Source organism: Microtus oregoni, unplaced genomic scaffold, assembly GCF_018167655.1.
Source record: "Microtus oregoni isolate MIOR12 unplaced genomic scaffold, Mior012 000015F_ref0000493, whole genome shotgun sequence".
NCBI lineage: Eukaryota > Metazoa > Chordata > Mammalia > Rodentia > Cricetidae > Microtus > Microtus oregoni.
In genome coordinates, this window is record NW_024543074.1 from 20,276,852 (window position 1) to 20,292,221 (window position 15,370).

The window sequence follows — 15,370 nt, forward strand, 5'->3', positions numbered from 1 at the left end:
GGTTGTGGTGGCGGCACGCCTTTAATCCCAGCACTCGGGAGGCAGAGGCAGGCAGATCTCTGGGAGTTCGAGACCAGCCTGGGCTACAGAGCTAGTTCCAGGACAGGCTCCAAAGCCACAGAAAAATCCTGTCTCAAAAAAAAAAAAAAAAAAGAAAAAGAAAAAAAGATTCACCTGCTTATGCCTCCCAGGTGCTGGGATTAAAGGTGTGTGCCACCACCGCCCAGCTGAAGACCTACATGAGTCTGATCCCCAGAACCACATAGTGGAAGGAAGGAGCTGACTCCTATAAGTTGTCCTCTGATTTCCACATATGTTACGGCTTTTGATTTTTCTTTAAGTAAGGTCTTACTAGCAAAAATATTTGAATACAGTTATAACAGTCTGGTTGGATGGCCTGCCTATTCCTTATCAGCACTCATGGGTTTCACTACAGATGCAGGTGGTGGTGGGCAGTGCCATTTACTAAAACACAGAGGAAACTTAAGTTCACATTGAACTCTTTCATTTAAAGAAATTTCATTTGCTTCTTCTAATCAGTATTATCTGGGAAGGTGGGGGGTGGGGAAGAATGAACATTTTTCACTGCCTTAGGTTAGCTATCTTAGAAGGCCCTTTCCCTCACAATAGAGATTGTTTTCTTATGCATATAGCTAACTCAGATTCCAAGTTTGAATTGTAGAAATTAAAAAACAACAGCAATAACAAAAACCTGATTAGAGCAAGTGATCTAAGTAAGGAAGATATGAAGGGGTAAGAGGCTGGTAAGCTTGAAGTCCCCAGCTAGCAAGCCCACAGCTTGGCGCAGACTTACCTGTTGAAGTTCTGATGAGGAAGAACAGTGAGACATGAAAATATATTCTTTTGCTGGAGAGATGGCTCAGCGGTTAAGAGCACTGCCTGCTCTTCCAAAGGTCCTGAGTTCGATTCCCAGCAACCACATGGTGGCTCACAACCATCTGTAATGATATCTGGCGCCCTCTTCTGGCCGCAGGCATACATGCAGACAAAATACTGAGAATACTGTACACATAATAATAATAAATAAATAAATCTTTAAAAAAAAAAAAAAAAAAAAACGGGGCTGGAAAGATGGCTCAGTGGTTAAGAGCATTGCCTGCTCTTCCAAAGGTCCTGAGTTCAATTACCAGCAACCACATGGTGGCTCACAACCATCTAAAATGTGATCTGTATGCCCTCTTCTGGCCTGCAGGCAGACACACAGACAGAATATTGTACACATAATAAATAAATATTTTAATAAAAAAAAAAAAAAGAAAATATATTCTTTAGTCCCTATGTTTTTGTGTCCTTGAATATATAATAAGGACTAAAGTAAAACATTTTCTAGACTTGTCAGAAATTTTACCACAGTTTGCTATTTTCTTAAGTTGACTTAACCTATTTGTAAAAATAGCCTCTAAATTATTTTCAAAATTAATATGAAAGCATAGTGTTTAGAGTTTAGTAAAGATTTTGTTGCCAGGATGTAAACTGCATTGGTGTAGTTGAGAGACTAATTGTGTAGGTGACAAAACCCAGCCAGTTGTGGATAACAGTGTAACAGGAGTAGAATGAGAAGGGCTTGATTTTGTTAAATCATTTTCACTATAAATTATTTGATTCGAATGGCTAAAAGCCTGTGTCAGAAAGATAAACTTTAAGAGTGCCATATAAAAAAAGACTCTTCATATAAAACTGAATGAGGAGCATAACAGTTTCTTGGAGATTCTCGCCAACCAGCCCAGTGATACTTAAACAACAGTTTTTAAATGTTTTTCTGGTTTAACAATATCTTAAGTGGCATTTTAATGCCCAGGAAAGTGTCTCTAGGGATAAGTTCCATCTTGGCTCCTTCTAGCCGTTGGCTTTGTCTATGATGGAAGCAGATATGGTTCAATGTCCAGGTTCCTGGACTAAGAGAGCTTTATTTCATAGTGACCACAGTGGTCTAAAAAGCTTCCTGCTTTGTGGTTATACTCTTAACAACCTCTGTCTCTGAAAAATGGCTTGTGGGTTCTTCTGACTTTTAAAAATAGTTGAACTTGTGTCCTAAATGCAAAGAAGGATTGATAGAATTTGGGCAGATGCAAAGAGTGATTCTCAAAACCTTTTTAATTTTTATCATGGTGCTTGAAAATTTGAGTATTAGATTTGTGGTGTAGCTCTGTTGATAGAGTTATGGCCTAGCTTGCATAAGGCCATGAGTTGAGTTCCTCAGCACATTAAGCACATTAACTGGGCGCGATGGCACATGCCTGTAGTCAGAAGGTAGAGGGGGAAGAGGGCCAGAAATTCTAGGTCATCCTCAACTACTTAGCAAGTTCAAAGCTAACCTGGCATATGTGGGACTGTTGAAGGAAGGAAGGAAAGAGGGTGAGAAGGAAGAAACAAATGAATAAATGAATCAAATACTAATTTAAAACTTAGGAAGTTCCACATGCTGATACAATGGGAATGCTTTTAGGAGGTCAACTGTGTGAATAGGGCAGTGTGCTATTTCGGGCCTCTAGTATTTAGCAGGGAAAATGACTGACCGCTCAATGAATTATAATTCTAAAAATGGCTCCCTTTTCCCAAAATAAAGGTGCCCTAAGTGTTATCTGTGGCTGTGGAGCCTCATTAACAGGTGCAGCTGGAATAGCCACAACATTGCCATGCAGAAAAACTAAATACAGCAGGCCTTTGAGTAACAGAGCAAATATAGGAATACCTGCATTCTTCTTCCACGTTTGCCTCTGCTCTGTTGTATTGTTTCTACTGAAGTATCTGCTACTTCAAGTTAAGAGAACAAACTCAAAATGGCCTGAATTCCAGCACAGCCATTCATATTCATCATAGTTCTATTTTACCAACCACAAGCTCGACCAACTTCTTTGTAAGTAAGAATAAACTGTTACACAAGGCACAATAGTAGCTTTGACCCTATGTAAGTGTTTACAGTGTGGGCTCACCTGAGAGTAACTTTACTTTACCACAACAGGGTGACTAGTAGAACAAATCAGGCTAGGAAGAACAGTACGAAACCCTTGCTATCCATTTTTAAACTAGTATTTATTGGACTGGGTTGCTAAAGATGCTAAAAATTATCAAATTAATAATAACAATTGACTTAGGTAAAAACCGTCATTGGATGCCTACAAATGTGATGAGGACTAGATTTACCTGGGAGATGCCTCATTGCAGTGACTAACGTTATTACCAATAGTGACACCACGTGCCTCCTAATATGACACCTCCTGAAGGTACTTCTTTGTCAGCAGTACATAATCTGACTCTAATGGGAAAACACCAGAGAAAAACCAATTGAGGGACAATCTACGAAGTGACTGACCTGTATTCAAAAACTGGTGACAATACAAGGGCATAAGTAACTGTTGGATCCGAACAGACTCAAATACAAGTTTGATCCAAAATTTTTCTTCCTTTTTATTTTATTGCCATTTTAATCTTGTACTAGATATTGTTCTATACTGAAAAGGGGAAATGACTTTCAGTTAATAGTCTGACTGTAACTTACATTTGCTTTCTCCTCCCTTACTCTCTGATTTTATATGGATTTTAAGTGGTGGTATAGATTTTGCTTTTTATTTCCTGTGCAACAATCTATAATATCAATCATTGGATTAATTTAGCTACATTTTAAGCTGTTGGAAACTCAGGCTAGAGATGTAGATTTAGTGGGAGAGCTCTGCCTGGCGTGCACAGAGCCCCGGATTTGAGCTTGAGGACTGAAAGGCAAAAACAAAAACAGCTTTTGTGTGGTGCACACCAGCCATCCTTGCACTTAGGGGCTGAGGTGGGAGGATCACTGCCAGCCTGGCCTACATCGGGAGATGCTGTTTTTTTAAAAAAGTAAAGTAAAATGTGATAATTCTTATTTTACCAAAATATGAGCGTGTATCTCTTAAGTCTCATGAACACTTAGTAGGGCCACTAAAATGAAGGAGTTCAATGTGAGTCTTAGACAGACAGGTAGATAATGGGATGCTTCATTTGCAGGAAGGCAGACTTGGATGGTCATTTGATTTTTGTGCAAACAGGATAAGGGAATTGAGTGATTGTAGTTAATTGAATGAGTAATTAATTAGATAAATTAATTAATCAGATAACTGTACCCAAGATTATGATTGGCTGTTAGTCCCATAAATGGTTTCTGGTGCTGTAGTAGCTGCTGAGAGCAACTTGCAATCCTGTTCTAAGATTTAATTAGTAACTTGAATAAAGGCCCTTCATGGCACATGGGTCTCAGTTTTAGGTGACCCAAACCTAAAGCACAGGGTGATAAGAGCAAGAACTGAAAATGATAAGCAGGGTCCTAACTCAGGTGGACAGCGGCCAGAAAGAAGCAACATCTTATGGGTCTTTGGCTGCCAAAGAGCTAGCTAATGATTTAAAGTATTTGGTTTAGTGTATGGATTGAGTCTTCAGGAACATGGTTATAACAGGTGGTTATAAAGCTGTGAGGTGAAAGGGAATGCTAGTTGTTAAAGAAGCTGTAACCATAGGACAGCCCATGCGACAAGAATGTTGAAGCAAAGAAGGTCACCATTCAGGGCTCCCCCACCCATCACTCCAGCTTCTGAAGAGGGAGCATTACTGTATAATTACAGATGTCCATCTGTTTGAGAAACCAAATTATATAAGTTGTATTTGACTATCTCTTCAGTCTTAAAAATGGTTCTGAAAATAAAATATAATAAGATTTTATTTTATCATGTTGTCCTATGCTGTTGCTTCCCCCAGTCTTCAAAATAGCGTTCCCACTAATATTCCCACCTCAGTTGGATTAAATGATCTTTAAGAATATTCATAGAAATGTAAATGAGAGCGGGCAGCGGGGGAGGGAGAGAGAATATATGAGCTCTTTGAGACAGGGTTTTCCTTAAACTCACCATCCTCCTGACTCAGCGTCGTATTAAATTCTGGAATTGCAAACTAGTGCCACCATATTTGGCTTCAGATAAGGTTTCCCTTCAAAATACGGCAGCTGAGCGGGGTGGTTAGACGTTCTCTTTGTATGTGTACTCTTGTCATCTTTTGCACTGAAGCCCTTTAGCATTATTATGTGGACTTGATAACAAGTGTTTTAAGATACAAAATATTTGTCATTATCTCTGAAACATTGGAGAATGAGGTTTAGAATTGATTTCTCTTTTTCCCTCCCTTTTCCCCCCCAAATATTGCTTCTTTAGGTCAGTAACAGATCCAAGAGATGGAAAGAGAGTAGCACTCAAAAAGATGCCCAACGTCTTCCAGAATCTGGTCTCTTGCAAAAGAGTCTTCCGGGAATTGAAGATGTTGTGTTTTTTTAAACATGATAATGTAAGTGCAATTGGTGTTTGGGGGAAACTATTTACTAGACTTGGTTCGCTGACTCAGTTGAGAACAACAGTGAGTGCAGAGGGAATAGAATTCAGTTGTAGTTTTATGTCGAACTCAGAGCAGAAAGTATAGTGTGGTACTTTGAAATACCTGTTGGCAGGCTTCATTCCACATGATCTTGCTGAAAAGGTCACAACAGAGGAGTCTTATGTCTCCACTGTTGGTGAGTGGTTCAAAGCTTCACAGTGTCTTAGAATCACTTCAGAGTCCATTTTTGCAAAATTTGACTTGGAGGTTTGAAAATTCTACTGCACAGCTCTGACTTACACAAGGCCTGATCCCAAATTAGAAACACCACGCACATTTGTTTCCAGGCTATCTTGGAATTACAGTGTAAATCTATTTGCTGTTTTTGTTTTTTGAGACAGGGTCTATGTAGCTCTGGCTGTCCTGGAACTGTTTATATAGGACCAGTCTGGCCTCGAACTCAGAGATCCACCTGCCTCTGCCTCCCAAGTGCTGGGATTAAAGGCGTGCGCCACCACACCTGGCTTGGGTTGTCTTTTTGATTCAAAGAATTTAAGCTACTAAATAAGTTTAAAAGCCCTCCACAAAGGAACATTTTTGTTGGGAAATAGATTAGAAAAAAATAACATAGCCAAGACTGAAACAAATTAGACTTTTTCTGTGATTGAACCATGAACAAATTTAAGTGGGTTCTAGATCAATTAACTGACAAACTAATATTAAGTGAAGCAAAACAAATGTTGGTATTTAGTTGAGGAATAATTCCAATATTCAGCACAAAAGTAAAGCATGTATTTATACGGGTAATTTAAGTTCAGGAATCATTGGCCCTTGATTTTAAATGTTTTGTTTTTATCTTTTAACATTTAGGTTAGAATGTAGGAAAAACAGTTTCTGCTATAAAGACAGGATAGTCCTGAAGGTAAGATAGATAGTTTGCTTCCGGCTGTTTAGAGATACAAAGACTCATTGCACTTTAAGAAACCACATCTCCTCAACTAATCCTGAGTTAGGCATCAGATTCATGTTAAGTTTACTTGGAGTTTCTTAGCACTGAACTGTTTTGTTTTCATGTGAAAAGAGCTGCCTCATTCTTCACATAGTACTCAACTATTTTTATTGTTGTAATTAAAACCTATCAAAAAATATTCCTTGTGAGTCTGTGCTTGACTGCACAGAAACCTTAGTAATTTTGGCCTAAGTTCCAGTCTCACTTCTTTTTTTTTTTTTTTTTGGTTTTTCGAGACAGGGTTTCTCCGTAGCTTTTTGGTTTCTGTCCTGGAACTAGCTCTTGTAGACCAGGCTGGCCTCGAACTCACAGAGATCCGCCTGCCTCTGCCTCCCGAGTGCTGGGATTAAAGGCGTGTGCCACCACCACCCGGCCAGTCTCACTTCTTATGTGCTAAAATGTATTTGCTTGGACTAAGACTATAAGACTTATTATATGGCTCACTGGAAGCTGCTTGGCTTGACATGTCTTGATTTATTGATTATCCTTCATGAACACCCTCCCTCTCTCCCTTCTTTCTTTCAAGACAGAGCCTTACTCTATCACATAGGCTGGCCTCAAACTCATGACAGTCCTTCTGCCTCATCCTCTAAGGGTTAGAATTATAGCTGTGAGCCACCATACTTTACTAAAATCACTTTTTTTTTCTGAGACAGGGTTTCTCTGTATAACAGCCTTGGCTCTCCTGGAACTGTGTAGACCAGACTGGCCTTGAACTCATAGACGTGTCTGCGTCCCACGTGCCAGAGTTAAAGGCGTGCGCCACTACTGCTTGGCAAAAATCACATTTTATTAAATTTTTCTAAAAAGTATTGCTGGGCTGGATAGGCATATGCAAGGCCCTGAATCTAATTCCCAGCCCTGGGGAAATGCTTCTTGTAGCCCACTCAAACTGCCTAGCACTGGCGTCTGTTTAAGTTTCAAAATGCCATTCAAGTTGTTGGTTTATACCTTTATAAATCAAGGCCCCTAGATTTTGGAAATGTATGCTAGAATGATGTCTCATGCTTGCTTAGTTCCTCATTTCTTGAATTCACCCCAGTACCACCCAACATCAGAGCACAGACCTGCTGTCCAATGCCCCTTTCCAGTGAAAGGATCTGATAAACGCTTCTTTCAGAGGAGAACTTTTAAAAAGGCAGTGGTATCACAAACTGCTGTTTAGCTTTGCTCACAACTCATTCCTATAAAGTAATTCAGTTCCTAAGGCAGTGCCAGAGTAAGTAGTGCAAGAAAGGAAACAATTCAGAAAATCGCTCCAGTTTAGACACACAGCCAGTTCTAATGGGGTTTGTAAGAGGCACCCTAAGATCAGAGCTGGGTTTGAACTGTAGTTCTGATAATTTGCTAATGATGTGTCTTTAGTTTGTGCAAGGTTTGAGCTTTCTTGTTTGCAAAATGAGCATGATAAAAACAGAAATAGTTGTCTTGAGTGTTATAGGAACTCAATTTTTTTCATGATGTGGACAGGTATATACAAACACTTCTTAGATCTCCCAAGCTCTGTCAGAAAAGTACCTGTGACATCCGTAGGAATATTTGACGTGAGTCACTAGTAGGATGTGAAGATGGTGTGGCAACACTGTTTTATACATAACCAGTTTCTTCTTTGTTTCAGGTCTGTCTCAGCACCAATGTGCTTGGTATATGTAGACTGCCAATCTTAAGAGGCAACCGATATTTGATGTAGCTAAGCCACAATTGGTCCTGTGGGGAAAGTGCAGTAACAGGTCAGATTGAGGATGCAAAGAGCTGGGCGTGGTGGCACCTGCCTTTAAATACTCTGAAGGCAGAGGCAGGTAGGATCTTTGTTGAGTTCAAGGCCAGCCTGGTCTAATACAGAGTTCCACACCAGCCCACACCAGCCAAGGCTGTGTAGTGAGGCTTGTCTCAAACAAAAACAATTTTGAAACACTGTCATTTTTGAAGGGGATAAATCCAGCTGTTTAACGCTTACTGTTATATATAGAAAAGTGTGCTATATGCTTACGTACACTCATTTATTTTCTTCATAAAAATCTTACAAAGTAGGACTCGTTAATCCCACTTTACAAAGAAACCAACGACTTATCTCCCACAATCTTGATCACAGTTAAAAATCTGGCTCCAAACATGAATGAGCTGCTAATTCACATAGCAACTTGGATAAATCTTACAGGCATATGTGTATAAAAGAAACTGTGTAGACCAGCAAACAGTACGCCTCAGCCAAGAGAGATACCTGAGTCACCCCTAGGACCCCCGTGGTAGAAGGAGAGGATTGATTCCCACAAGTTGTCCTCCACCCCAACACTTGCCACGACACACATTCACCCCTCCACATACACACAAAAGAAATGAATGAAAGTATAATTTGGGGAGATCTTTTTGTTTTTTGAGACAGGGTCTCTGTAGCCCTGACTGCCCTTGACCTCACTCTGTAAATCCCACTAGGCTTAACTCACATCCATCTACCTCTAATTCCCCTACTCCTGAGTACGCCACCATGCCCAGCTTGAAAAAAAAAAAAGAAAAAGAAAGACAGAAAACAAGAACATCTTAAAAGCTGTACATAAGAGAGTGTGTGTAATTTTGATTCAATTTATGTAAGGTTTAAGAATTATAGTGTCAAAAGTTAGGGTTGTTTCTAAAAGGGAGGAAAGGCACTTTTTAAGATGTTGAAATGCTTAATTTCTTGTAACTTTTACATGACTGTATATGCATAAAATTCATCAAATTATGTTCTTAGAATTTGTCACTTTGTTACAAACATGTAGCAATGATATCGTTCCTCTCCCTTAAGAGAATGCTAGTCGTAGAACTTCATTGGTGTGCTTGTGTTTTACTCTTGTCTTTGCATCCGTGGCAGAGTAGAAGCTCTTGTTTGTTTGGTGAATGATGACTTAGGTTTCTGTCACCTCCACCACCACCTAAGAGGAGCTTGTGCGTGCTGGTCAAGTGCTCTACCACTGAGCTAAATGGCTAAAGTTCTTGTCTTTAGACTTAAGATCATTCCTCATAATGGTTTTACTGATAAAAAGACAACTGGAACTTAGTTACATGGTCACCATGTAAACCCTGTCATGAATCTTCTAAGTCATCTTTTCACCAGTTCTTCAGAGAACTGAGGAGTGTGCACTTCTCGTCATGACCATCGTTTTTAAAAAGTAGATAAAATCTGGTGGGGTTTCTTTTGATTTGGGGTTTTGTTTTGTTTTATGCTGGATCTCATTATGTAGCTCTGGCCGGCCTGAAGCAAGTGGACCGGCTAGGCCTTGAACTCAGAGATCTTCCTGTTTCTTCCCGAGTCTCACCACACTTGGCTACATTTTAACTCCTTTGGTTTTTTTTTTTTTTCTTGTGGGTGATGGGGATACTTGGCTTCCTTCCGAGGCACCTTTATAAGTGCCTTTCTGTTTACATCAAAAGGCTAATTTTTCTTCCATTTCCCCAAGTGATGGTGGAGTCGAGAAATTCCTGGCTGTTTAGCTGGGAGAGTTGCGCAGCTCAGTGTTGGCCATCTCTAGCATCCTGTATCACTTGCTCATCCACATTGCTTTTGAGGTCCTAGGCCCTTTTTGCTGGTCTGAGTACTGCTTTTGTTCGTGGAAACACTGTGCTATGCACTGCTAGTAAACATTTAGATTAAAACAAAACAACAGGCATAAAAACTTCCAGGCAGAATTAAAGCAGTCAGCAGCGAAATGGGGTGGGGCAAACGTCTGACAGTGTTTGTGGCTTTTCTATGGGAGCCTCATCCAGCACGGAATAAGAAAGCCTCATTCTTCTTAAAATAGGGTTGTCACTTCCCACTAGATAACCTCTAATTAGCACAGATAGATTTGAAGTGTAAAGTAGCTGTGCCTAATAGACACTGTCACTCTTTGCGTCTGTTTTCTCCCAAGCCGAGTGCCTCTTGCTCAGGTGCAGAGGTGAGAATCTGGAAGATACCTAGTGACATGCTGCTTTCCAATCACTCCCGAGCTTCAGACATTTCTGTTAGTTTTTCTGATGTGACACAAGTAGGAAAGTTATACAGATTTGCTACACTGTCTGACTAAAGATTTTAAAGTATATAAAAGTGAGGTAATTGTTTTATAGGATAAAAATTTTCTTTGAAGAAACTGGAAAACATTTTCTGCTTATCAAAATTCTAAGTATAAACATTTTAATTTAAAAAGAAATCTTTATAGAATCATCCAGACTATTTAAAAACCTCTATGTTCAACTGGTTTTAACTTGAGGGAAGGCTCTTTCATTAAAGAAAGGTTTAACTGAAAACAAATTTTTGAAATGGGGTCTCACTGTGCAGCCCTGGCTGACCTTGAGTTTCTTGTATAAACAGGCTGGCCTCAGACTCAAAGAGAGACAGCTGCTTCTCCCTCCCAAGTGCTGGAATGAAAGGCTTGTGCCACCTACCTGACAACATATCTTAATTTAGAATTTTAAAGTGGGGCTGCAGAAATGGCTCAGTGGTTAAGAGCTGCTGTTTCAGAAGGCCGGTATTCAATTCCCAGCACCCACAAGGCAGCTCACAACTGTCTGTAACTCCAGTTCCAAGGATCTGACACCCTCACACAGATATACATGCAGGCAGAACACCAATACACATAAAATAAAAATAAATTAAAAAACTATAAATAAAAATTTAAAGTGAAGAACATGTGATTTAAAAAAAAAAGAGCAACATGGGCTGGAGAAATGACACAATAGTTAGGAGCACTGGCCCTTCTTCCAGAGGGCCCGGGGTCAATGGCCACCAACCACATGGTAGCTCATAACTGCTTGTAACATCCATTCCAGGGGTTCTGATACCCTCATAAGACAAACATGCAGGTATAAACACCAATTTACATGGAATAAAAATAAGTAGTTTTTTTAAAAAAGAACAACCATTAAAGTAAACACGTTTTCTTGCACAGTTAAATTACAAAAGGAAAGAAAAGGGGTAGAAGAGAAATCTTTGTATTGAAATTTAAAAGTGATAATCAATCATAATTTATCTGTTTTTACTAATAAGCAGTTCATTTCAGTAGCCAGTTGTTACTTGTCATTAGTTAACAGCATTTACTTGCATTTGTGTCAAACTTTGTTTTCTTTTTCATTCTTTAAAGTTGACTTTGTGTTTTATTTTGTTTTTTTCCCTTTTCTCAGGTACTCTCTGCCCTTGACATACTCCAACCTCCACACATTGACTATTTTGAAGAGATGTATCCTAACCAGGGAATGTAAGAGAAGGGGACATTTAAAATTATTATTGTTTATTGCTTAACCTGTTTTACCACCTTTTGGTGGTTCATGTCATAAATTACATTGTCTCATCCTTGCAGAAGTGGTTGAGTACCTACCTGAAAACCAGGTAATTTTAAATCCTAAGTATGTAGAGGAGCTCACTGTTACCAAGAGGTCCTGTGTGGTAGCAGATGGATGTCTGGACAGATCTTGTATTTATTCTCCCATGTGGTTTTGTCAGCTATGTGATTACTATCCCGCTTGGCAGGCAACCAAAGAGGCAGCCATATTGTAGAGAAACCCTATGGAATGAGTGGCTTTGTTGTCATAACCGACAGCTGTCTGTCAACAGGATAATATTGTGCTTGCTTTTAACACTCAGGGTGTGGTGAAGTTAAATGTGTTCCATTAAACAAAATGACAGTAGCGGTGGTAGTGGTGGTTCTAACTATTACTATCTAGACGCCAAGCACACTAAGTTCTTTACACATATTTATTCCTTTAACAAACTGTTGTGTGAGGTACTGTATTTTCATTTTACAGATGAGCAAATTGAGGCACAAAAGGTAAGAAGCTTGGTGGAGATCACAGAGCTAGAAAATATTGGGATCAATGTTTAATTCAGTCTGGCTTGAAAGTATCATGTTCTCAATTCCTGCCTATGTGAATCTCTTCTGTTTCCACTAATGCTGCCTATAGATTGCTTGTTGGGTATCCAGAGTAATAACGAACAGTAAAGTAATGCATGTAACAGCTGTTGAGACTGCATGAGAAAAAGTGAAATATAGACAAGGCTGTCTGATAGTCGTAGGCTGGGTGTCACCAGTTTCCATTTGAAGGAACCCAGTGAAGCACCACGTTAAAGATGGGAGCTGGGTGAAGTCCCGAGTGTATGGTCTGTTGGTACAAGGGTTTTTATGGATACTTCAGTTATTCAGAATGAAAGCCAATTATCTGTTTCTTTTCTAATTCAGCACTGAAATGAAAATATTTACTGGTAGCAATAGCTGGTAATCCCATCCTAGACAACTGTAACCGGAAAGTGCTCCCAAAGAGTAAGAGAGCAGCTCAGTGGGCTAGGGAATGAGGAAACTTAGAAGGTGATTGTGGAGGCAGTGAGCCACACAGCTAGAGTGTTTCAATCTGATAAACCAAACTCTTAAGTGCTGTCACCCTTGGCAACATTTTAATCCATGAATCATTTATGAAATTGATCCTTTGTTGCAATTCAACGTGGTGCACTTGAGGTGGCTCAGCAATATACATTCCAAAGAAAGGACTTCTGACTTTTGTCCCTTGTCCAGCTCCTTGTTGATAAAAGAGACTTTGCATGCCTAATACTTTTGGGCCAAGCCAGATCATCTTGAGTGCATAAAACTGGTCCAGTTTGGCAGCACACATCCATAATCCCAGACTCAGGAGGCTGAGACAGGATCTTGAGTTTAACGTCAGCCTGGACCACATCGTGAATTCAAAGCCATCTTAAGACCATATCTTGGATGGATGGATGGATGGATGGATGAGGGGAAAGGAGGAGAAAGAAAAATTACCTAAGTGTCTGAAAGAAAAAGTGTTGGAAAAGTACTTTCTACTCAGTTTGCTACTCAGGCAGAAGCATTAATTACTGCATTTCATAGGCTTCGTGAAGTTGCTTGGAGAAAAGAAAGGTGCCATGGGAGTGAGCAGCACTTCTCTCGTCCCACAGAAGTGCCCTCTTAGGCTTGCCCAGGAGCTACCTTCTTTAACCTTTAAGTTGGTATTCTCAGTCTGAAGTAGTATTCCTACCTCTTTGGGAATGAAGTTGTTGAAAACAAACCTTTCTATCAAGAGAAATGTTCTTTTAGATACATATTTTACTCTATTACAGTTTGTATCAGAGGTTCCCAAGATTAACCTCAGGATTGTTAGACTTTCTGGAAGAACTCAGAGGACTCAGAAAAGCTGTTATTCTCGTGATTATAGTTTATTATAGCAAAAGACTACAGATTACAATCAGCAAAGGAGAAGGCTCATCAGGCGGGTGTGGGGTTCCAATTGTGCTCTTTCAGTAGAACAGGTGTCCCAGCTTTGATGTATAACAACGCGGGAAAGTCATGCCAACCAGAAAGGCTCCTTTGAGCCTGTATTGTGGGTCATGCCTAGTATGGAACCACCCATGTACCCAACTTTCATCTTCCGCCAATTCTCCCTCCCCTGCTAGAGGCCAAAAGAATACAACACAACACAAAGCCCTGGGCATACAAAAACAGGTGCTCAACAGGAATCGTATTGTAAGCATAAACTTAATGTGCCATAGCCAAAACCCCCAAGGATACAGTGATATCAGTATCAGGCAGATATTCTAGTGGCTCAAAGGTGATTTCCCAGCCTGAAGACTTTGGAATATGTAGGGTTTGACTAAATGTGGATAACTGAATTTGTCTTTGCTGTCCATAAATTATCTGTGGAGAAAGAATGTTTTCATTTAAAAGAAAACAAATGAGTATGCGCACACTAAATAGCACATTTAAAGGTTCAAGTGAAGTGAAAGTAGCACATTTCAATTGACTTCATTGAACATTGTCTAATTCTAATAACCATGTTGTCTACATTATAGTTGAGTCACAGATTGTTTATATTAAAGATTAATTTTGTGTTCTAAGGTTTGTTGGTCCTTTAAAAAGGATGAAGATGGCTTAGCAGGGTAAGGGCACTGTCTTCAAGCCTGACCATCTGAATTTGATCCCTGGGATCCACATGTTAGAAAGAAAAAGCCAGCGTCTGACCTCCACACATGCACGTCTCTCATACACACTCACAGACACACAATAAACATGTAAATGTAATGGCATGGAATCTCTATCAGGGAGGGATTTTTGGTCACTTATTATCAACCACCATTTCATTGTTCCTGAGAAAATCTTGATTCATCATGATTTCATATATTTCCAAAAGAAAAGTTAGGAGAGTTAGGTTTTAAAATCATGGGTGGCATAGCTATCTTAGTAGTGCTAGTAGTCATTTTCAACCCATTTTATTAATTAGTACATGTTTATGATTCATTAAGTAAAGGACCTTTGTCATAAATACTCAGGGAGTCTTCTTAAAGTTTTCTTAAACATTTACTCTTTTTATTCTGCTTTATCATATCACTTTGTAGCTTTCTTTTAAAATTGACTCATTGCTCTTAAAGTAATGGAAAGAAATCTTTTAACTCTAAACCTCAGTATTCTTATGTTTCCTGTCTTATAATTTTTGCTTATATATAGAATCATGAAAAGAAAAAAGGCAATTAATCTCTGTGTGGTGTTATTTGTAAAAACTGTATGCTTTAACCATGAGGAGGGCCATACCTGTGGCTGCCGGAGAAGGCGTGGTTAGCTTAGACAGCAGGAGAGCAGCTGGCAGGTGAGAGTGAAGGAGACGCCTTGGTTCCATGTGTGCTCTGTCATTCTGAAGCTTTCAGTGTCCTAAAAGGAGCTGTCTGCTTTTGTTTTCCTGTGATGCAGATGAAAAAAACAGTCTTTAGTTTCTCTTCACACAGATATATTAAAGATTATATATTAAAAATACAGCTATATTAAAGATTAATAGAGGCTCAAGTTACCATATGAATTGGATATATTATTTGTCTATGTCAGAGCCCCCTCTATGGTATCTCAGAAATATGCACACATATTATACACATGGTTTTAGATAGTGGGTCATTTTTCTCTTTTGGAGTGTTGCTATGTCTTTGTGAGTTTTAGAGTAGATAATATTTTGGCTTTTAAATACAACTGGCCGTCTTCTGGTTGTGCGTTCCATAGCTAGATTTCA

General features: G+C 39.4%; 1 protein-coding gene across 2 annotated transcripts in view; it reads left to right on the forward strand.

Moving 5' to 3' along the window:
• Nucleotides 1-15,370, forward strand: part of Nlk (nemo like kinase) — a 126,950-nt gene that overhangs the window by 68,802 nt on the left and 42,778 nt on the right. For both annotated transcript variants that reach the window (XM_041664683.1, XM_041664682.1), the window contains exons 2-3: nucleotides 5,196-5,325; nucleotides 11,495-11,550. In XM_041664683.1, coding sequence (XP_041520617.1) covers nucleotides 5,196-5,325; nucleotides 11,495-11,550 — 186 coding nt within the window. The remainder of the gene's footprint in view (nucleotides 1-5,195; nucleotides 5,326-11,494; nucleotides 11,551-15,370) is intronic.